The sequence below is a fragment of the Brienomyrus brachyistius genome, chromosome 9, assembly GCF_023856365.1.
Source record: "Brienomyrus brachyistius isolate T26 chromosome 9, BBRACH_0.4, whole genome shotgun sequence".
Lineage (NCBI taxonomy): Eukaryota > Metazoa > Chordata > Actinopteri > Osteoglossiformes > Mormyridae > Brienomyrus > Brienomyrus brachyistius.
In genome coordinates, this window is record NC_064541.1 from 18,711,996 (window position 1) to 18,735,724 (window position 23,729).

The 23,729-nt window shown below is 47.5% G+C and overlaps 2 protein-coding genes and 1 long non-coding RNA gene across 6 annotated transcripts in view; 1 reads left to right on the forward strand and 2 right to left on the reverse strand.

Annotated features, from left to right (window-relative positions):
- Positions 1-10,413, reverse strand: part of LOC125749282 (alpha-(1,3)-fucosyltransferase 7-like) — a 22,783-nt gene extending 12,370 nt beyond the window's left edge. Inside the window, exons 1-2 of one of the 2 annotated variants that reach the window (XR_007399834.1) lie at positions 10,227-10,413; positions 8,653-8,785 (exon numbers count right to left, since the gene is read on the reverse strand). Coding sequence is in view for 1 of the 2 variants with exons in the window: in XM_049026382.1 (XP_048882339.1) it covers positions 10,227-10,233 (7 nt within the window). In the remaining variant the exon portion in view is untranslated. Of the gene's footprint in view, positions 1-8,652; positions 8,786-10,226 lie in introns of those variants that run through there. The other variant, XM_049026382.1, reaches the window with a different exon arrangement.
- On the reverse strand, positions 7,344-23,439 carry LOC125749281 (alpha-(1,3)-fucosyltransferase 7-like). Of its 3 annotated transcripts, XM_049026380.1 has the most exons (3): positions 23,291-23,439; positions 21,532-21,671; positions 7,344-8,652 (listed from the first exon to the last, which is right to left on the reverse strand). In XM_049026380.1, the coding sequence occupies exons 1-3, from the start codon at positions 23,295-23,297 to the stop codon at positions 7,729-7,731; spliced, it is 1,071 nt and encodes a 356-aa protein (XP_048882337.1). In that variant the 5' UTR covers positions 23,298-23,439; the 3' UTR covers positions 7,344-7,728. The 3 variants fall into 3 exon arrangements, with proteins under 3 accessions (XP_048882337.1, XP_048882336.1, XP_048882338.1); XM_049026379.1 differs by lacking the exon at positions 7,344-8,652 and having other exon boundaries at positions 20,195-21,671; XM_049026381.1 differs by lacking the exon at positions 7,344-8,652 and having other exon boundaries at positions 20,195-21,671; positions 23,214-23,439.
- On the forward strand, positions 9,113-16,290 carry LOC125749285 (uncharacterized). The gene is made up of 3 exons (XR_007399835.1): positions 9,113-9,346; positions 12,287-12,376; positions 15,850-16,290. It is a non-coding gene; the product is annotated as an uncharacterized LOC125749285 (long non-coding RNA).
- Positions 23,440-23,729: the final 290 nt, after the last annotated feature.

Consider the following 23,729-nt stretch of genomic DNA (forward strand, 5'->3'; position numbering starts at 1 on the left):
AAACTAGGCAACTCCCAGCAGACCGAGCTAGATGGCACTAAAGCCCTTCTAAAACATACATGAACTGCTCCTTTGAATTGTGATCTGGTTGGAAAGACAGATACAAAAAGATAAGGATGGTATGAAATAAAGTATTGTAGAGCCGGTGAGATCTGCACATTCAGGCATGCTTCGTGAGTGCGTGTATATTCTCTCATGTATGTGTAGTGGCACGAGGGTAAAGACTGGAATTTTTGTCGACTACTCCACTTAGGGGATGGCTACCACCTAGGAATTAACTAATACGTGCACTATCAACACCAATATTCTGCATATACGCAGGTGAGGCTCAGATTCATTGCCACAATGAAACAGAGAGAGGATTCTATAATACAAATGAATTTATTATTTTCACTTTGCACCAACAGGGATAACAGAAAGACGGGGGAAATAGCTCTTTTACTTCATTTTCAATAGCCAACGCAAACCCCCTGGTTCCCACTCTTAAGGAGGTGGAGCATCGCACCTAAAATAATTAACCAGAGTGAGGCTTACCAGGAGGGGTCTACACTAGGGAAGCAATATACTACACAAACACACCAGTTTGGCCAGTAACTCAGGCCAGGCAAGTACAAATAACAATAATCTCACACAGGAAATACTGTAGTCACACCAAGCGCAGCAATACCTCACTACACATGCAACCTAAGGCACTCAATTAATAAGCACAGCAAATATTAAGGTAAAGCTAAAACACACACAAAATTAGTTCCGCTCCGATTACCTGGCCGCACACGGAACCACACAAGCCAGTGAGGACGGACGCAACGACATGCAAATGTCAGAATGCTCATTTGCAAAACAAATTATTCCGGACACAGAGCCTGTCTGTGAATGCTTCCAAAGCAACACGCCAAACAGCTGTAACCCACAGGGAATACTTAGGGCGCCTAATCACAAAATACGATCACAGTGAATCCCCCGTTTAGACATACCTTCAACAGAGCGGCGCTCAATGCTCACCAGCTATTTCACACAGCCAACGCGGAACTAGTGGGGGTCCAATGCCACATGCATCCCCCTAATGGGGTGTAGATGGGGAGGGGGCAAACAAACGGCACTTAATCTTGCCACTCACCTCACTACTTCCCAGGCAAATTCATAAAATAGCCCTCAGACCAACCACTAATTACCGAGTGTCACTTGACAAGTAAAATTGCCTCAGGTGTAATGCAAATGCAATGACATACACACCCCATTTCAACCCACTACATATATCATTGAAAATAACCCTTGTATTGTTGTTGTTATTGTAGCTATGATTAATATTTATGTTCCTGATTCTGGAATGTATGTTTACCCATGTCTTATGTGCACCCTGTTCGATCCTCGTGTGTCTTTAGCGTTGTGTAAATTACCCACGAGTGTGTACCTGACGGTCCAGCGTCTGACCTCCCTGTTTCCCTACTGTGTTCAGTTTGGTGTTTATTGGGTGCCTGTTACAGTCCTGTTCAGGAGTGTGTTCTGTCCCGGTGCTACATTGGTGTCAGAAGTGGGACCCTGGGACTGGAATGGCTGTAGCAGGCACTGATCAAGATCATCCAGCATCCTTGAGGTGGCTGGAAAGTGATGTCCGGCAGATAGGACGATGAGGGAAGCGAAGCTTATCTGTTGGTGCTGCTAGAGAGAAGGGTACTGGGCACACTATTGCCTGGAAGCCTGCACCAGAGCTGCCGTCAGATGAGCAGGGGACACCGAAGCAAGAAAGGCACCCCCTCCTCCATCCAGGACACACTGGACCCACACAGCATGCCCTGAAGCAGTTCCTACCAGCCCACCGGACTTGCGTCAGAGATGGCAACGTCATTCGGTGAGGGAGGTAGGCTCTCCTATGGACTTTGGGTGAGCGCTCTCGGCTCGTCAACCGTGAGGAGCCACAGCGCAGCCTCAGCTGTGAGTATGAGTAGGCGGAGGCTACAGAGGTGGCGCTGCTCCCAATAAAGAGGCATGCTGCAGCTGGGAGGCCTGGCTTGCTGAAGAGCACCACGAGCTCGATGCGCTGCGGGAGTAGGTCCATCAAGACTGCGAACTGCTATGGGACTCTGTGGAGCAGGAGCAGCAGGAGCTGGAGCAGCTGCACGGTCAGCTGGTAGCAGGAGCATGACTGCCAGGCGTGTCTGACTAAGGCAGCGGAGGCGGCATTATGGGACAATGAGACGGTGTTGCTCGGCCGGGAGGAGGTGTGAGGCGGCATTATAGGGCAAGCTTCCTCAGCAGGAGGTACCGCTGCACATGAGGTTCCTGCTGCCCCTTCCCCTGACGTGAGTGGTCTCCTTAGAGAGGGAGACGACACCTGTGCCGGGGTCGGGTCCCACCCACCCTGCCCCCCGGCTCACCTTTTGTCCCCCTGGCTTTGGCTTGGTGTTCACTTGCGGTTCATCCGGCTCCTGCTCGGTGGTTGCCTGCGGTTCCCCTGGCTTCGGCTAGGCGATTGCCTTCAGTTCCACCTGCAGTGCCTCGCTGACACCTCATCAGTCACCTGTGGGTCCCCCAGCTCCGACTCGTCGGTCGCCTGTGCCTGTGCCAACTGTGGCGATGCCTTCGCCTTCCATGGCTTCTGTTCCCTCCTCGCCTCCTCCACTTTCCCCTTCTCCTCCCTCCTCGCCTCTTCCATCTGTCCTTCCACCTTCCTCCTTGCCTCCATTGGCGTCCTCTCCAGCTCCTGTCTCGCGGTCGTTGAGGGTCCCTTCGGCTTCGGCCTTGCGGTCACCTGCTGTCCCTGTGGCTCCTGCCTTCCCCCGCTGGTGTTCCCTTCGGCTTCTCATTTCCCCCCATCCTTCGCCTCTTTGCCCCCTCCCTTTGCGCCCCCTGTATTTGTTCCCCATCCCTTTGTTTTCACCTGGTCTCTTTGCTCCTCCTCCTGTTGGTTTGTCCCATGGTGTTGTCCTATCATTGTCCTCCTCCTTGGGTTCTGTGTTCCTGGTTCTGGTGCCCCTGTGTATGTCGGTGTTCCCTGTGGTGTGTCCGTTGGTGTCCTGGTTGTTGTCCTTGTGCCTGTTTTGTGTGTCGGTCCAGTTCCCTGTGTTTTGTTGACATTTTTGCTTTTGTTTCCCTAGGTTCCGTCGTGTCTCTAGTTTCATTTCTTTGCTCCCCTTAGGCACGTCCAGAGTGTATGCCTTTGGGGGAGGGGTCCTGTCATGCCCTGCTCGTCGGATCCTCCCATATGCCACGCCTCCTTCGCTACCTCATGTGGAATCCCCTTATGATCAGCTATTTCAAGTTGCTGTTCTTAGTCCTGTGTATTTAAGTTATATCGTTTTATAATTTTATTTGTACTGTTTCTTCTTCCTAAGGTTGATTAGAGTGTAATAATTGTATTTCATGTAAAAAAAATGAATCAATATCTGACAAAGAAAAGAAATTTCTGAACGTAAATTAATAAAGACGTTTGAAAACATCCATCCATCCATTATCTACCGCTGAATCCGGGGTCGGGTCGCGGGGGCAGCAGTCTCAGCAGGGAGACCCAGACTTCCCTCTCCCCGGCCACTTCATCCAGCTCCTCTGGGGGGACCCCGAGGCGTTCCCAGGCGAGCCGAGAGACATAGTCTCTCCAGCGTGTCCTGGGTCTTCCCCGGGGCCTCCTCCCAGTGGGACATGCCCGGAACACCTCTCCAGGGAGGCGTCCAGGAGGCATCCTAATCAGATGCCTGAGCCACCTCATCTGGCTCCTCTCGATGCGGAGGAGCAGAGGCTCTACTCTGAGTCCCTCCCAAATGACTGAGCTCCTCACCCTATCTCTAAGGGAGAGCCCAGCCACCCTGCGGAGGAAACTCATTTCAGCCACTTGTACCCGCGATCTCGTTCTTTCGGTCACTACCCATAGCTCATGACCATAGGTGAGGGTAGGAACGTAGATCGACTGGTAAATCGAGAGCTTCGCCTTTTGGCTCAGCTCTCTCTTCACCATGACAGACCGATGCAGCACTCGCATCACTGCTGACGCCGCAGCGATCCGCCTGTCGATCTCCCGCTCCATTGTTCCCCCACTCGTGAACAAGACCCCGAGATACTTAAACTCCTCCACTTGGGGAAGGACCCCATCCCCAACCCGGAGAGAGCATTCTACCCTTTTCCGGCTGAGAACCATGGTCTCGGATTTGGAGGTGCTGATCCTCATCCCAGCTGCTTCACACTCGGCTGCGAACCGTCCCAATGAGAGTCGAAGGTCACGGTTCGATGAGGCCAACAGAACCACATCATCTGCAAAAAGCAGAGACCTAATCCTGAGGCCACCAAACCGGGCACCCTCAACGCCCTGGCTGCGCCTAGAAATTCTGTCCATAAAAACTATAAACAGAATCGGTGACAAAGGGCAGCCCTGACGGAGTCCAACCCTCACTGGAAACGAGTCCGACTTATTGCCGCCCATGCGGACCAAGCTCTGGCACCGGTCATACAGGGACCGAACTGCCCTTAAAAGGAAGCCCGGTACCCCATACTCCCGGAGAACCCCCCACAGGACTCCCCGAGGGACACGGTCGAATGCCTTCTCCAAGTCCACAAAACACATGTAGACTGGTCGGGCAAACTCCCATGAGCCCTCCAAAAAGTATAGAGCTGGTCCACTGTTCCACGGCCAGGGCGAAAACCACACTGCTCCTCCTGAATCCAAGGTTCAACAATCCAGCGGACCCTCCTCTCCAGGACCCCCGAATAGACCTTACCAGGGAGGCTGAGGAGTGTGATCCCCCTATAGTTGGAGCATACCCTCCAGTCCCCCTTCTTAAAGAGGGGGACCACCACCCCGGTCTGCCAGTCCAGAGGCACTGCCCCCGATGTCCACGCGATGCCGCAGATGCGTGTCAGCCAGGACAGCCCCACAACATCCAGAGCCTTGAGGAACTCCGGGGCGGATCTCATCCACCCCCGGGGCCCGGCCACCGAGGAGCTTTTTAACCACCTCAGCAACCTCCTTCCCAGAGATAGGCGAGTCCACCCCCAAGTCCCCACACCCTGCTTCCATATCGGAAGGTGTGTCGGTGGGATTGAGAAGGTCTTCGAAGTATTCCCTCCACCGACCCAGAACGTCCCGAACGTCCTCGTTTTCCATGGCCTCGCCAAACTCCTCCCACACCCGAGTTTTTGCTTCGGCAACCGCCAAAGCCGCATCCCGCTTGGCCTGCCGGTAGCCATCAGCTGCGTCTGGAGTCCCACAGGCCAAAAAGGCCCGATAGGACTCCTTCTTCAGCTTGACGGCATCCCTTACCACTGGTGTCCACCAGCGGGTTCGAGGATTGCCGCCACGACAGGCACCGACCACCTTACGGCCGCAGCTCCGGTCAGCCGCCTCCACAATGGAGGCGCGGAACATGGCCCATTCAGACTCAATGTCCCCCACCTCCCCCGGGATATGGGAGAAGTTCTGCCGGAGGTAGGAGTTGAAACAGGGGGTTCCGCCAGACGTTCCCAGCAGACCCTCACTATACGCTTGGGCCTGCCAGGCCTGGCCGGCTTCCTCCCCCACCAGCAGAGCCAACCCACCACCAGGTAGTGATCAGTTGACAGCTCCGCCCCTCTCTTCACCCGAGTGTCCAAGACATGCGGCCGCAAGTCTGACGACACGACTACAAAGTCAATCATTGAACTGCGGCCTAGGGTGTCCTGGTGCCAAGTGCACATGTGGACACCCTTATGTTTGAACATGGTTTGAACAATCCATGACGAGCACAGAAGTCCAATAACAAAGCACCGCTCGGGTTCAGGTCGGGGGGGGCGTTCCTCCCAATCACGCCCCTCCAGGTCTCACTGTCATTGCCCACGTGAGCATTGAAGTCCCCCAGGAGAACAAGAGAGTCCCCAGGAGGAGCGCTTTCCAACACCCCTTCCAAGGACTCCAAAAATGGTGGGTATTCTGAACTGCCGTTTGGCGCATAAGCGCAAACAACAGTCAGGACCCATCCCCCCACCCGAAGGTGAAGGAAGGCTACCCTCTCGTCCACTGCAGTAAACCCCAACGTACAGGCACCCAGCCAGGGGGCAATAAGTATGCCCACCCCCGCTCGGCCCCTCTCCCCATGGGCAACTCCAGAGTGGAAAAGGATCCAACCCCCCTCAAGGAGACTGGTTCCAGAGCCCAAGCCGTGCGTCGAGGTGAGTCCGACTATATCTAGCCGGAACTTCGCAACCTCGCGCACCAGCTCAGGCTCCTTCCCCATTAGAGAGGTGACATTCCATGTCCCTAGAGCTAGCTTCTGCAGCCAAGGATCAGACCGCCAAGGTCCCCGCCTTTGGCTGCCGCCCAGCTTGCATCGCACCCGACCCCTATGGCCCCTCCTATGGGTGGTGAGCCCATTGGAGGGGGGACCCACGTGCCTTGTTCGGGCTGTGCCCGACCAGGCCCCATGAGTGTAGGCCTGGCCACCAGGCGCTCGCCCTCAAGCCCCACCCCCAGGCCTGGCTCCAGGGGGGGGGCCCAGTGACCCGCGTCCGGGCAAGGGAAGCCGTGAGTCCAAAATCTTGTCCTTCATAGAAATCTTCTGAGCCGCACTTCGTCTGTTTCCTCACCCAGGACCTGTTTGCCTTGGGTGACCCTACCAGGGGCATAAAACCCCAGACAACATAGCTCCTGAGATCATTGGAACATGCAAACCCCTCCAACACGATAAGGTGTCGGCTCCAGGAGAGGGTAGATCCCATTGATAGGTAAATAAAAATCTTGTGGAACGAGTTTCAAAGTCACGAAAATGGCAAGGAGTCGCATACTTGTGTATGTGGGGCAAATCATCATCTGCCATTTTGCTGCATAGTTTCCTATCAGGTTAATAATACTCTGTGTGTACGGTCTGTGGTGTTTTACTGCATTTTTCATGGCCCAGTGCGCTGTTATCTATGCAACAACTGCAGTGTGTGTGACAAAGGAAAAGGATTCTTGAGGATCCCTAAAATTGTAAAAAAAAAAAGAAAAAAAAAAGATGAAGTTTTATTTTGCTAGTGCCGTCAACAATGCTAACACAACATATCAAATGGGACTCATGCTGAGAAGAACCTTAACAGTGTCAGAGTTTGTGGAGATCATTGTACAAACTTTAAGAATATCATTAAAATGAGTGTTTTTATCTGTTCATCACCATAGATAACAGTACTGGGTTTCATTAGCTGGTGAACATCAGGGATTGTCCTCTGAAATACTGCCAGTCTCAGTTCAGCCGTTCTGGGTATGGTTTGGATGGGTTTGGCACATAGGGACACCAAGGTGCATCATTTCCTCAGTAAAGCATGTTAGGTTCCATCAAATGAAGTCAAATATCTCCACTGTGTTGCAATATTCATAAAATACCATAACACAAAGGTGCCACTTGTCTTTGTTCAACATTTTTAATTTTCTACTGTCTCTAACTTATGGAAACGTTATGAGTTTTAATTATTCAAGAAAATGAAATAGTCAGCTTTGATTTGAGAAATTTGAAAATTGGATTAATTCAGCATACACAAGAATAGGCTAAAAGCAGAACACGGCAACAGTACAGTACAGTACCCAGGTAGATATGGACAGCATTAATAATTAACATCAACAGTAATATCAACATCTGTCAAATGTCTACAAAAAAATTGTTAACATTCTGTAATGCTTTAGTCATAATTATTTATTAAGAAAGGCTTGATTTTAAAATTATTAAATATATTAGATAGATTATCTTGTGCTATTTAATGCAGCCCGGGTCTCCAGCTCGCTGTCCCAGATTAAGTTCATGGTTCATGCCTAGACCAGGAATCCAAGTCATCATAGATCTTTCTGGGTGGCAGGCGTTCATATATTTTACATATTTTGCAAAATCTCTCTGACCAGCTGTGGAACCTTTTAACATAATAATCACTGCGCCAACGGAAGTATGAATTGTATCGCTCTTTGTGTGAGGCTAACTCATTTAAGAAAGTGGCCAGTTCTGTAATGGAGGCGAAGTCGTCCACGTGGATGAAGGAGTCTTTAGGAATGTAGGCCTCGTAGTTAGCTCGAGGTGGGCCCAACACAACTGGCACAGTGCCGGCCAGAAAGGCGTTGTACCACAGCTTCTCTGTTATGTAGTCTCTATACACTGAGTTCTCAAAGGCCAGGTAGAAGTAGCACTGAGAAATAATGGGTAACACCTGTTCGTTATTTAGTGGCTTCTTAGCCCAGTGTCCATAAACCTCCACAGGGATCAAGTTCTTCAAACTCATGTACACTTCAGATCTTTTGTGACTTGACTGGAAGTTGCTGACCACCCAGCAGGCCAGGGTTTGCTTAGCAGGGATAGTATAATTGCCTTTGGTTGTTCTGGGAATCAGCTCTCCATAGGGCAAGCAGATGTCAGCATCACTCTGGTATGTCATGGTCCAATTGAACAGTCCTCCATACTGTCTCAGGTCCCCATTATGGGCTGGAGACTCCAGGGAAAGCCACACCCACTTTTGTGCTGGTGGGCGAGGCAGGTCAAGGGGCAGCTTGGAAACACCATTTTGCAGTTCACGGTTGTGGTAGATCACCACATCAGCCTGAGAGAGGAGACTGCGGTTGTCCACAAGGTTGCAGCCGGGGACATGGTAATTGTCCCAGCACGCGTCCTTCTGCAATGTGGAGGTTTGTCCAAAGGGCCAGTGCCAGACCAGAATGGTGACATTGCCGCGCACTGCCTCCTGCCACTGATCGACCACTTGTATGAGACGCTGCAACTGATGACAAAGACCAGGGCGAGAACCAAAAAGACATGGAACTTTCGGCATTTCTTCAAATCCATGGATGAGACTGCAGCGGCAGCATTTGACACTGTGGGGTGTAGCAGGATGTGTTAGGAAGCAGACAAACCTTTTTAAGGTCTAGACTTCTGGTAAGAGCATTTCAGTAGAACAATATATTTGGGGAACTTTATCAAGATATAAGTATTTTCTTAAAAGGTGAAAAATGTAATTTCTTCATTGCCAATTTGTACGGCGGACACAACCTTTAATGGACAAGCCTTTTCTGAATTTCAAGACAAATCAGTTCAGTAAGTGTTTTATAATTAAGTTTCCATTATAATGATCAATTCAATTCAGTTTACTTTCATATAGCACCAGTAACAACTGAGTAGAGGGATCCCCCCCCCCCCCCCGGGCATGCTAGCAATACAGAAGAGAGAGAAGATGCGCCTGTTTTAATAAAATCAGGATGTAAACTGTAAAGGTCTACAAGCCACACCTATGAAGTCATGTGTTGTAAGTCAGAGTCATGCTTCCCTGATCGTCACATCGAGTTATTAGATACGCCAGTCCTCCATTTCCTGACTGATCAGTGAAACACTAGTTATTTCCATCACTTCCATGTGAAGTTTTCTGAGTTTCTGACATAGTGAGTATTTATCACTGTGATTTCTATTGTTAACTGCCTTTCTTTATCAGCATTCTATCTGTTTCTTGCCTTTGTGCTTTGAATTCCAATTGTGCTGTTGTTCAGTCCTGTCCCGGTCTTTTGATGATTGACTGTTTGCAACTTCAGATTTTGGATCCCGTTTTGCTGTTGATTAATAAACGACCCTGAAATGCTCCAGACATCGACCTCTGCCTAACTCATTACACCATTAAAATTATCCATTATGTGGAAACAGAATATTGTGATTAAGCTTAGCTGGGTCTAGTTGTATTGAAACGCAGGAATAATCAATGAAGCCCCGGAATACAGTGCAGAAATTATTAACTTATTAATACTTAAATATTTCAAATATTTTAAAAGTGTATTTCCTGGTTCTTATATTTAATGTTTACATGTCATCACAGCAAAACACATTTTTAACAAAACAATAATGTGAATTATTTACAAATTATATATAAGAAAAAAGCTGTAATGTGATTTTCCCAAAATATGTATATATAACACCATAAAAGAGAAGCAAGTATTACATTATTTCTTTTACTGTAATATATGTAATTGTTATGTGCTGTCGGTCACGTCCGCCTGTCTCCTCCCTAATGTGACCCAGATAAGCTGTGCTTGTTCCTTGTTAGACTTTGTCCCGCATGTCGTGCCTATAGCTACATGCCTTAACTTTAATTTTTAATATAAATAAAATTATCACTTTTTTATGCAATAATCATGTACTTTGTTTTATTACCTCCATTTCAAATACTTGAAAAGCAGAAGTTCAATATAAGTACCTGATCAGCTCTAAGTTGAACATGAAGGCGGCTTCGGTGTGACAAGGTGTGTTGTCCGCGCTTTCCTGTATGCTTACCTGGCATTTCCCCTTTGTGCTGATGACCAGTCTGTAGTCAGTACCTGGATTCTCGGCTCCTTTATCTTGCTTACCTCAGGTTATGGGCTTCCAGAGCGGAGCTGGACATCTCATCACACATACACAAGTGAAAAGTGTATTCTATGACGTCTTAGTCTCTCTCTCTCTCTCACTCATAATAACTCAAATACCACAAGTGAAAAGCCATACATACCCATGGATCTTGCGGGGCTGTTTTGGTTGACATGTATCTGCAGCATCGCATGGACAGAAAGGGGAGTGGAGGGTGTGTTCCAACTATAGAGGGATCACACTCCTCAGCCTCCCTGGTAAGGTCTATTTCGGGGTGCTGGAGGGTCCATCGGATAGTCGAACCTCGGATTCAGGAGGAGCAGTGTGGTTTTCGCCCTGGTCGTCGCAGTCAACTAGCTCTGTACTCTCGGCAAGGTCCTAGAGGGTGTGTGGGAGATTGCCCAACCAGTCTACTTTGCTTTTTGGACTTGGAGAAGGCATTCGACTGCATCCCTCAATAATCCAATAATAAATCCAAGCAACGAGCAAAAGCTCTCAAAGTTACTAGCCGTCATCTTTTCTTTGCAGGAACCGGAAGTGACGAGCAGTATATCGGACTAGTCATGGGTAGGGTCTGGACGGGGAGGTAGAGTCGAAGGTGCAGCCGGCGAATGGGGACGAGGGCGGGAGGTCCGGCGACCAAACGAAGACACATTGTCTGACTGAGGCAGAATACCTCAGTCTTATCGATGAGGCGGGTTACTGGCTAGAGCAGCCCGAGGTAAGGGGCGACCCCGTGCTGCGGGCCATCGCTTTCCGGACGTGGGATGAGCTTCAACAGGCATCCCTGTCTGAAGACATGCACCTCACGGCGGAGGTGCGTGAAAACCTGCAGTGGCTGAGAAGCGGAATAGCGGAGGCCAGCATGCGGCAGGTAGCCCCTTACCTTTGGTCCCCTGTCGGAGCTACCAGAGGTGCCCTTTACTCCGCCCAAAGCAGCAAGCCGTAAGAAGAAGCAGAAAATCTACAGACGGGAAGACACACCTGAGCTCTTCCTAAGGGCTGTCTTGGTTTCCACTGCCTACCCTGGTGCTTGTCGGGGGCAGCCCCTCCTGATTCCCAACCCAGCGATGTTTCCACCGCCGCCTCACAGCAGCCGCCTAATGCCGCTGGGCTGTTAAAGGGGCCAGGTCTGTTGGATATGCTATCCCGCGAGTCCTCAAGCTTCTTTAAAGGGCAGCGCCCACTACCAAGGTGCCAGTTCCTGCAGCGCCCCCCGTGGTTCCTGTGCTGGCAGCTGATACTCCGCCTTCCGTGGTTCCTGTGCTGGTGGTTGATGCTCTGCCCCCCATGGTTCCTGTGCTGGTGGTTGATGCTCCACCCCCCGTATTTCCTGCTCTGCCCCAAGAAGTTCCTTCTGAGGTTCCTGCTATGCCCCCAGAGGTTCCTGATCTGCACACAGAGGTTCCTGACCCTCTGCCTCCATTCCCCCTGGTTCCTGAACCTGACCTTCTGCATCCAGTCCCCCCGGCTTCTGACCCTGCTCCCGGAACACCAGCTCCCATGGCTCCAGACCCATTCCTGAGGAGGTCCCTGACTGCCAGACCACCACTCCTCCCTCCATAATGGAGTTGGAGGAGGAGCTCGAGTGGGACCCCTCTGGGATTTCCCTAACTGCCCCTGTGCACCGCTTGGGTGGGTTACCCCAACCACCACCACAGTGATGCAGATCCCTGCCAAGACCCCGGCTCTCTGTGTCCCGAAGAGGGAGAGGACGTCTGTGCAGGTTTCGGGTCCCATCTGCCCAGCCCCCTAGCGCATCTTCGGCCCAGACTCATCGGTCACCTGCACTTTCACCGGCCGTGGCTGCACCTTCTGCGGCTTCTCTTCTCTCCTCGCCTACTCCGTTGTCCCCTTCGGTTTCCTTCTTGCCACCTCCGTCAGTCCCTCCTCGCCACTTTCAGCATTTCCTCCGACTCCCCCCTCGCTCCGGCCTCACAGTCGCCTGCTGCGGTACTTTACAATTTCACCTGTTTTCTGCCTTACAGAAACCTGGTTATCACCGTCATCACCTGATGAAGCTGTTGATCTCAGCAGCTTCCAGCTACATGGCAGTGATCGCGATCCACTCCTCTTAGGTAAAATCAAGGGAGGTGAAATTTGCTTTTAGATAAATGAAGGCTGATGTAACAATGTTACTATGCTTTAGAAAACCTGGTGGTGTTTATTCACCACCACATGCTCACATGCATGGCGCTATTCAGAAACCCCATACAGATCACTTCAGTGGAAAAGAAAAGCCTGGACTGTTTACTTACCATCTTAGGGGACATTTTGTGGAAAGAACTACCAAAATACTGGCAGCATGTCACCTGTGCTACCAGAGAAGGTAAAACTCCTGACCAATGCTATGATGTGATTTAACCCTCTGGGGTTAAATCAATTGTCAGTTGTCAACACTCAATTGTCAGTCCTGATCAAGGTGCCAAGCTTCAAAACGGTTTCTGTCTGGTTGAAGGCAAAGGTAAACATCTCATGCTTTGCACTTACAAAGGGTTTTTGCATATAGATAATAATTCACAAATACCTGTATATTCATATTGTGACAACTGGCAGACCAAGGCATTGCAGCGGCAAAGACTCACTTAACCAGGGAACAACTCTCTTTAATTTAGCCCTTAAAAAGACTAACAGAAGCAGCAAACAAACACCAAACCACACATAAGATGGAAACACAGGGAGGTCTGACGCTAACGTAGGCTACATACACGGTAGATAATTTATACAATGGCTAAAGACATGTGACATTCACATATGCTACAGGCAAACACACATGACAATAGGGAATACCACAAGTATTAACTCTGACACACACAAAAGGCAATTTAAAATTACCCAGCATGCTCCGGCACTATGAAAGCTTACTGCTGAACAGGGGCACATTTCCCAAAAGCTCCCGTTAGCAACTTAGATAGTTGAAAACATTCAGTCGCATTGTTCCAAATGTGTAAGGCACTAATGTAATTGGCAACTATGCTTTTGAGAAAGGTACCCCCTCTCTGCTTTTATTTTTTCATTTTGCATCACAACTTTATTCCTACCTTTTTTGAATGAACAAAGGACATGTAAGTTGCATCGTTTATGTGAATTATACAAGTGCAAAAGTTATTTTACATAAGATCTTATTATCAGCAAATACAATTCATACTATTTTAATCTATTTTATGATATGTATTTTGAGAAACATAAGTTAAAACAATTGCTATGTAGTCTTACACTTAGTAGTGAAAGGTAGTGAAAAATGCTAAAAGAATAACCTAGGTTCTAACAGACTGCATATAAAGACAAATTTATACAGTCATGATCTAAATTAGAAAACACATGACAATTTGTAATTTGCCAAGTTACTAAGTTACTGTTTATCCAAATTTGCAGTTATTCATGAATTGAAGAGATGAATTTTATCATAATTCCTCAGTGAAAACTCTCTCACATCACAAAATAAAAGGTTGAAGTACAGTAAGTCAGTGCAAAACAGAACCAGACAAATGCTCTTGTATTTGTGAATCAAATTGTACATTTTCATTTGTTCCAGAAGATAGTGGAGTGGGGTCCTTGCTTTTGGACGCAAATGAGATCACCAGCCTAGAACAGGTTGATTGCAGACTTCTCCGAAAGCCTGCTGGAAGGTTACCAGTGAGTTTAACACCAGGCTATTTTCAGTCCACAGGGCAGTTGCCCACTCTCGGGCTCTGCCAGTTAGTAAAGAGATCACAAAGCACACAAGAAAGGTGTATTTCTGAAAAATACACCTACATTCCGGGTGTGAATCAATATACAAGTCACATTGCATTAAAAAAGCGTGGCACTGGTTAGGAACCCTGATTAATTTTTCTGGGACGGCAGTTGGGATACTTGCTGCTGGTCAAGAACGTGATGCGGGAGGGGGAGCTGCTGCCCTGCAGAGGGCAGGATTAGAAAAGGAAAGCAGGGAACGGTAGAGCCAAAGGACGCGGCAGAAACGCCCTGTAGGTCCCATGAATGGAAGCAATGCTTCGTCCTGGATGGAAGAGCAGGCAGGTATTTAAAGGCCAAAGGACAGATACAGGCACTAATCGGGGCATTAAGGAGGATCCACCTGCCATGCCAGGGGGCTTGACAATCACAATGTATTTTTAACAAATTATAACTTGACTGAGTATGCGATTAATCACACGATTAGTCAGTCAGTTTACACAATTAAACGTGATAATGAAATTAATCAATTGACAGTCCTAACTGTAATGTTCCCAGGTTGCACTGGCAACATTTCTGGTTCACAAAACAGCAGACAAATAAATATACGAAGAATGATAAAAAGCAGAATAACATTCCTGTTATGTAACAGTAGTTCGGTATTTTTGGAAGTTACAAAGAAAAAAACTTACGATGGGGGCAGCATGGGGCACAATCGAACACATTTTGGTTTTGGCAAAAAAAAAAGTAAAATATTTGAGCTAGATTAATCACAACATACACATACACACAAATAACCACCTGAAGTTTGTTTCTAGGATCAACTGTTCTTGTACAATTGCACCAAAAGTGGTAAAATTAAACTGTTACAATTTATCCCATTGGTGGGGTTACTTTTAACTTCTGTTAGGAAAGTCTGTTTGAATGCAACTGATTGAATACAATCCTATCTATATACTGTTTATGGATCTATCTGTCTAAATACATTCACGAGCCACACAACATTGTTTGGGAGTTTAAAAGTCTAACAGAGCTCAATCAGAGAGGAAAAAGAACTAAAACCTCAAACACTGTACTTTGACACTTTGGCACTATCCTTCTTGAAATCTTCATGCCTATAAAACCTTTTGAAATGAACTGAAAACTGTTTTATTTCATTATTATTGTACACTGTGCACGGCTCAGTTTTAACACTGTGTCACAACTTAAGATTTAAAAAGTCATCCACCTGTCTTGAGATTTTCTCAAGCTGGGCTAACACTTTCTATGAGTTGATTACATGTTTGTTGGAGAAAGCGTCAGGCTTTCCACTCCAACTCTGCACACAGGACCAAACTACAGTACAGTATATGTTGGCGAAAGCGTCAGGCTTTCCACTCCAACTCTGCACACAGGACCAAACTACAGTACAGTATATGTTGGCGAAAGCGTCAGGCTTTCCACTCCAACACCTTTAATTACGAGACAACACACTTAAAGTTTTTCTTGCGCAAGGGTAACCACACTCTCTGCAGGATGCGCTACAAAGGAATGTGTTACAAAGGGTGGTTCCCCTTGGCACCCTTATTTATAGTCAATGGGGGGCAGGGGTCTTGGAGTGAGAACAAAGAAAGGACTGTGAGAGTAAGAAGAAGTTCTGGTTTTACTCAGGTGGACAACTATTTAAACACGTACTCAGGATACGTGTAAACTAATATAATCTAAAGTATGAAGATAAAGGAAAACAAAATAACGTATATACATATTTACACTCATTGCTGATTATACAGAAATGATAACAAATGATTAATAACAGTTTCTTCAACCTAACAGCAAGCAAACCACACAACCAACAATGAGCAGAGCTCCCGCTTATCTCCCGCCACGGCTTTTTCAGTCCTAGATCCGGAAGCAGCGTCGAAGATCGGGGGCGTGGCCAGGTCCGGGAGACGGAGTCGAAGGGAGCAACAGGCGACGAGCTGGATCTGCAGAGCAACCCCTCCCCTGAACCTTACGGCACGTAACACTGGTAGCAGGAGCACGACGGTGGTATTATGGGGCAATGAGACGGTGCTGCTTGGCTTCCTCAGCAGGAGATACCGCTGCACCTGAGGTCCCTGCTACCCCTTCCCCTGACGTGGCGCCCACACCCAAGCCTGTAGTTCCTGTCCCAGAAGTTCCTGCTCTGGTGGTTCCTGGTCTGGCCCCCCAGGTTCCTGACCCTCTGGCTCCAATCCACCCGGTTCCTGCTCCTGTGCCCCCCCATCCCCGAGGAGGTCCCTGATCCCCTGGACCCTGCTCCCGTGCCCCTGGCTCCCATGACCACAAGGAACTTCTCTGTCCCCAAGGAGGTCTTTGATTATCAAACCACTGCCCCTCCCTCCTTAGTGGAGGTGGAGGAAGAGCTCAAGTGCGAGCCCTCGGGGATTTCCCTGATGGCCCCACTGAACTCTTGCGGTGGATCACCCCAGCCACCACCCCAGCGTGGCAGATCCTGGCCAGGTCCCCATCTCTCGATCTCCTAGAGAGGGAGACAACACCTGCGCCGGGGTCAGGTCCCACCCGCCCTGCCCCCCGGCTCACCTTTGGTCCCCCTGGCTTCAGCTCGGTGGTCACCTGCAGTCCCCCTGGCTTCAGCTAGGTGGTCGTTTTTGGTTCCACCTGCAGTGTCTCGTTGGATGACTGCGGTTCCACCTCTGACGCCTCATCGGTTGCCTGTGGGTCCCCCAGTTCTGACTTGTCGGTCAACTGTGCTTTCGCCTGCCACAGCTTCTATTCCCTCCTCACCTCTCCCATCTGTTCCTCCACCTTCCTCCTCAACCCCCTCGGCGTTCCCTCCAGCTCTTGCCTCACGGTCATTGAGCATCCATTCGACTCCGGCCTCGCGGTCTCCTGCTGCCCCTGCAGCTCCTACCTTCCGCCCGCTGGTGTTCCCTTCCACTTCTCGTTTCCCCCATCCTTCACCTTCTTGCCCCCTGCCTTTGTGCCCCCTGTGTAACTCCCCGTCCCTCTGTGCCTTCATTCCCCCCTGGTCCCTTTGCTCCTCCCCCTGTTGGTGCTCCTCCTGTTGGTTTGTCCCCTGGTGTTGTCCTATCATTGTCCTCCTCCTTGGGTTCTGTGTTCCTGGTTCTGGTGCCCCTGTGTATGTCGGTGTTCCCTGTGGTGTGTCTGTTGGTGTCCTGGTTGTTGTCCTTGTGCCTGTTTTGTGTGTCGGTCCAGTTCCCTGTGCTTCGTTGACGCTTTTGCTTTTGTTTCCCTAGGTTCCGTCGTGTCCCTGGTTTCATCTCTTTGCTCCACTTAGGCGCGTCCAGAGTGTGTGCCTTTGGGGGAGGGGTCCTGTCATGCCCTGCTCGTCCAATCCTCCCGTGTGCCACATGTCCTCGCTGTTTCATGTGGAATCTCCTTATGATCAGCTATTTCAAGTTGCTGTTCTTAGTCCTGTGTATTTAAGTCCACAAGTATGTTTCCCTGGTCCAGTCATTGAAGTCCAACGTCAGTCCTTCTTGAGCGCTTTCTAATAATCCCCGTGTTCACGCAATCTCTTTGGATCCTGTGCTGCTTCCTTTATCTGAGCACAAGTGTGGCTCTTCAGAAGCCAGGTAGGGTAGAAAACCTACTGGACAGTAGCTCTCCAGAACCGGAGTTGGAGGCCCCTGATCTATACTAAGCAGAAGCCATCATCTGCCATGTTGCTGCTTAGTTTCCTATCTGGTGAATAATACTCTGTGTGTACGGTCTGTGCTGTTTTACTGCATTTGTCATGGCCCAGTGCACTGTTGTTGGGTGCAACAGCTGCAGTGCTTGTGGCAAAGGAAAATGATTCTTGAGGATCCCTTAAAATGTAAAAATAAAAAAGATGAAGTTATATTTTGCTAGTGCCGTCAACAATGCTAACACAACATGTCAAATGGGACTCATGCTGAGAAGAACCTTAACAGTGCCAGAGTTTGTGGAGATCACTGTACAAACTTTAAGAATATCATTAAAATTTGTGTTTTTATCTGTTCATCACCATAGATAACAGTACTGGGTTTCATTAGCTGGTGAACATCAGCTTAGTTTTTGTTAGCACACTAATGCTACTGCATCTCAAAAAAGCTTCTTTTTTTGTTCGTACATGTAATTTTATGCTTTTTTGTGCCACATAAATTATGACAAATGATAACATGTGAAGTGGTGTAATCGTGCTTACAATACAGTCAGCACGATGAGTTATCTACAGCAATAAGCAATACGTCATTATTGTAAATAACCAATCGTGCTTACCGTATCATTTGGTACATCTTGTACTGTTGTGTACATACTGCGTTGATACCCTTGTGCTGACATGCACTCATGCACTTTTTTACATTCATAAACAACACATTCACATTGTATGCAACAGCTAACCTGTACTGACCAGTCTTGTCTAACCTGTGTATGTATCTACTGTATGAGAGTCAATGGCAACTGGAGACAAATTCCCTGTATGTGGGAACATCCATCCATCCATTTTCCAAACCGCTTATCCTACTGGGTTGCGGGGGGTCCGGAGCCTATCCCGGAATCAATGGGCACGAGGCAGGGCACAACCCAGGATGAGGGGCCAGCCCATCGCAGGGCACACTCACACACCATTCACTCACACATGCATTCCTATGGGCAATTTAGCAACTCCAATTAGCCTCAGCATGTTTTTGGACTGTGGGGGGGAAACCGGAGTACCCGGAGGAAACCCCACGACGACATGGGGAGAACATGCAAACTCCGCACACATGTAACCCAGGCGGAGACTCAAACTAGGGTCCCAGAGGTGTGAGGCAACAGTGCTAACCACTGCACCACCATACCGCCCCCAGTACTAACCACTGCACCACCATGGCGCCCCAATGTGGGAACATAATTGGCCAAAACATCCTGATTTTGATTCTGGTAACTAATGTTAATAGTCAGTTTATATTTTGTACTTTGTGGTGCAAAACGGAAGTAAAGCTTAAGTAAAGGAAGTTCGGTAAGGTGGTTACTTCCACATTCCAGAATACGGAGAGTGCAGCTTTGTTGTGGGTATGTTTTGGATGGGTTTGGCACACATGGTGAAAATAAAATACTGATTTTGTTGAAATGTGTGTTATTTTCTGAGAATGAATCATAATTGATAATGTATTTAGAAAAATGGGATTGTCCTCTGAAATACTGCCAGTCTCAGTTTAGCCATTCTGGGTATGGTTTGGATGGGTTTGGCACATAGGGACACCAAGGTGCATCATTTCCTCAGTAAAGCATGTTAAGTTCCATCAAATGAAGTCAAATATCTCCACTGTCACGCCCAGCTCGTACGATCCTCATGTGTGCCACGTCCCCCTGATTATCCATGTGTGCTTCCCTGATCGTACCCCGCTGTGTCTAGTTATTTTGATCTGTCCTGTCTATTTGAGTCCAAGTCTTGCCTGTGTCCTTTGTCTGTCATTGATGTTGGTGAGTGTCGTGTTCCGTCTTGCCCGTCCTGTTACAGAATAAATCCACGGTTTTCCCCAATTCTGCCTGTCTGCCTGCTTCCTACGAGCTCGCCTGCACGCTCGATCGCCCGTTTTATCGGCGATCGTCACAGAATGACAGACCACAAATGCAAGGCACCTTCCGTAACTGAAAAGGAATATATCAGTTGCGTTGACCAGGTGCTCTTCTGGATTTCCCAGCCCGGCATCTGGGAGGATCCCCCAGCGTGGGACCTCGTTAGCCGGAGCTGGGATATCCTGGATCGGCTGTCCTTGGAAGAGGACGCGCACCTTGCGGAGGAGGTGCGCAATAACTTCCGGCGGGTGGCCGAGCTCCAGAGGGAGCGGTACGTCGCGGCCAGCGGTACGTCGCGGCCAGCGGCCAGCGAGCCTACTCTCCTGCCCATGTCCCTCCTTTGTTTGCTCCTCCTCCCATCTTTGTCCCTCCTGTCTCCGTTCCTCGTCCCTTTGTTCCTCCCGTCCCGGCTCCTCGTCCTCCTGTATTCCCTCCATTCACTCCTGGCCCTTGTGTCCCGCCTGTTCCCTCTGTGTCCCCTTTCCTTCTCTGTCTGTCCGCGTTCCCTGTCCTCTGTCAAGTCCTGACCTACGTCCTGTCTCTGTGCCAGTTCTGTGTTTCTAAATAAATAAATCCCCAGTTTTCCCCGATTCTGCCTGCTTCCTCCGAGCTTGCCTGCACGTTCGATTGACCGTTTTATCGGCGATCGTCACATCCACTGTGTTGAAATATTCATAAAATACCATAACACATAGGTGCCACTTGTCTTTGTTCAACATTTGTAATTTTCTACTATCTCTAAATTATGGAAACTTTATGAGTTTTAATTATTCCAGAAAATGAAATAGATGGTCCAGTTGTCAGCTTTGATTTGAGAAATTTGAAAATCGGATTAATTCAGCATACACAAGAATAGGCTAAAAGCAGAACATGGCAACAGTACAGTACAGTACCCAGGTAGATATGGACAGCATTAATAATTAACATCAACAGTAATATCAACATCTGTCAAATGTCTACAAAAAAATTGTTAACATTCTGTAATGCTTTAGTCATAATTATTTATTAAGAAAGGCTTGATTTTAAAATTATTAAATATATTAGATAGATTAGCTTGTGCTATTTAATGCAGCCCGGGTCTCCAGCTCGCTGTCCCAGATTAAGTTCATGGTTCATGCCTGGACCAGGAATCCAAGTCATCATAGATCTTTCTGGGTGGCAGGCGTTCATATATTTTACATATTTTGCAAAATTCCTCTGACCAGCTGTGGAATATTTTAACATAATAATCACTGCGCCAACGGAAGTATGAATTGTATCGCTCTTTGTCTGAGGCTAACTCATTTAAGAAAGTGGCCAGTTCTGTAATGGAGGCGAAGTCGTCCACGTGGATGAAGGAGTCTTTAGGAATGTAGGCCTCGTAGTTAGCTCGAGGTGGGCCCAACACAACTGGCACAGTGCCGGCCAGAAAGGCGTTGTACCACAGCTTCTCTGTTATGTAGTCTCTATACACTGAGTTCTCAAAGGCCAGGTAGAAGTAGCACTGAGAAATAATGGGTAACACCTGTTCGTCATTTAGTGGCTTATTAGCCCAGTGTCCATAAACCTCCACAGGGATCAAGTTCTTCAAACTCATGTACACTTCAGATCTTTTCTGACTTGACTGGAAGTTGCTGACCACCCAGCAGGCCAGGGTTTGCTTAGCAGGGATAGTATAATTGCCTTTGGTTGTTCTGGGAATCAGCTCTCCGTAGGGCAAGCAGATGTCAGCATCACTCTGGTATGTCATGGTCCAATTGAACAGGCCTCCATACTGTCTCAGATCCCCATTATTGCTTGGAGACTCCAGGGAAAGCCACACCCACTTTTGTGCTGGTGGGCGAGGCAGGTCAAGGGGCAGCTTGGAAACACCATTTTGCAGTTCACGGTTGTGGTAGACCACCACGTCAGCCTGAGAGAGGAGACTGCGGTTGTCCACAAGGTTGCAGCCGGGGACATGGTAACTGTCCCAGCACTCGTCCTTCTGCAATGTGGAGATGTTTCCAAAGGGCCAGTGCCAGACCAGAATGGTGACCTTGCCGCGTACTGCCTCCTGCCTCCTGCCACTGATCGACCACTTGTATGAGACGCTGCAACTGATGACAAAGACCAGGGCGAGAACCAAAAAGACATGGAACTTTCGGCATTTCTTGAAATCCATGGATGAGACTGCAGCGGCAGCATTTGACACTGTGGGGTGTAGCAGGATGTGTTAGGAAGCAGACTAACCTTTTTAAGGTCTAGATTTCAGGTAAGAGCATTTCAGTAGAACAATATAATTGGGGAACTTTATCAAGATATAAATATTCTTAAAAGGTGAAAAATTAAAATTCTTCATTGCCAATTTGTACGACGGACACAACCTTTAATGGACAAGCCTTTTCTGAATTTCAAGACAAATCAGTTCAGTAAGTGTTTTATAATTAAGTTTCCATTATAATGATCAATTCAATTCAGTTTGCTTTTATATAGCACCACTAACAACACAGTCAACCCCAAGGCTCTTGATAAGAGTATGTTGTATCCATTACAACAAATAGTATATAGACTGAACAAAATGGTGCATGAAACAGGGAAAAGAGAAAGAGGGAAAGCAAAAAGACAACTGAGTAGAGGGATCGAAAACTCCCAATTAGGGAGAGAAAAAAACTCTGTGGGGTCCAAGGTCGACTAGCTGCCCAACCCCCCCGGGCATGCTAGCTATACAGAAGAGAGAGAAGATGAGCCTGTTTTTAATAAAATCAGGATGTAAACTGTCAAGGTCTACAAGCCACACCTATGAAGTCATGTGTTGTAAGTCAGAGTCATGCTTCCCTGATCGTCACATCGAGTTATTAGATACGCCAGTCCTCCATTTCCTGACTGATCAGTGAAACACTAGTTATTTCCATCACTTCCATGTGAAGTTTTCTGAGTTTCTGCCATAGTGAGTATTTATCACTGTGATTTCTATTGTTAACTGCCTTTCTTTATCAGCATTCTATCTGTTTCTTGCCTTTGTGCTTTGAATTCCAATTGTGCTGTTGTTCAGTCCTGTCCCGGTCTTTTGATGATTGTCTGTTTGCAACTTCAAGTTTTGGATCCCGTTTTGCCTTTGGTTAATAAACGACCCTGAAACGCTCCAGACATCGACCTCTGCCTAATTCATTACACCATTAAAATGATCCATTATGTGGAAACAGAATATTGTGATTAAGCTTAGCTGAGTCTAGTTGTATTGAAACGCAGGAATAATCAATGAAGCCCCAGAATACAGTGCAGAAATTATTAACTTATTAATACTTAAATATTTAAAATATTTTAAAAGTGTATTTCCTGGTTCTTATATTTAATGTTTACATGTCATCACAGCAAAACACATTTTTAACAAAACAATAATGTGAATTATTTACAAATTATATATAAGAAAAAAGCTGTAATGTGATTTTCCCAAAATATGTATATATAACACCATAAAAGAGAAGCAAGTATTACATTATTTCTTTTACTGTAATATATGTAATTGTTATGTGCTGTCGGTCACGTCCGCCTGTCTCCTCCCTAATGTGACCCAGATAAGCTGTGCTTGTTCCTTGTTAGTCTTTGTCCCGCATGTCGTGCCTATAGCTACCTGCCTTAACTTTAATTTTTTATAAAAATAAAATTATCACCTTCTTTTTATGCAATAATCATGTACTTTGTTTCATTACCTCCATTTCAAATACTTGAAAAGCAGAAGTTCAATATGAGTACCTGATCAGCTCTAAGTTGAACATGAAGGCGGCTTCGGTGTGACAAGGTGTGTTGTCCGCGCTTTCCTGTATGCTTACCTGGCATTTCCCCTTTGTGCTGATGGCCAGTCTGTAGTCAGTTCCTGGATTCTCGGCTCCTTTATCTTGCTTACCTCAGGTTATGGGCTTCCAGAGCGGAGCTGGACATCTCATCACACATACACAAGTGAAAAGTGTATTCTATGACGTCTTAGTCTCTCTCTCTCTCTCTCTCTCTCTCTCTCACTCATAATAACTCAAATACCACAAGTGAAAAGCCATACATACCCATGGAACATGCTGTGCCAGTCAATTATATCAGCTTATATTTTTATTCGTACTGTATTCTCTTTCTAAAGTCTATTCAAGTATAATAATGGCATTTCATGTAAAAAAAATATTGTACATCAATATAAGATAAAGTAATGTAATTTCTGAACTTAATAAATAAGTGTAGAAACATCGATAGATAAATAGAAATCTTGAGGAACCAGTTTCA

Excerpts from the sequence above, each read along its gene's own strand:
- LOC125749281 (XM_049026380.1), bottom strand. Across the intron at positions 8,653-21,531 it reads TCAGTGGCAGGAGGCAGGAG|GCAGTGCGCGGCAATGTCAC; the intron begins GCAGTACGCGGC and ends CAGTGGCAGGAG.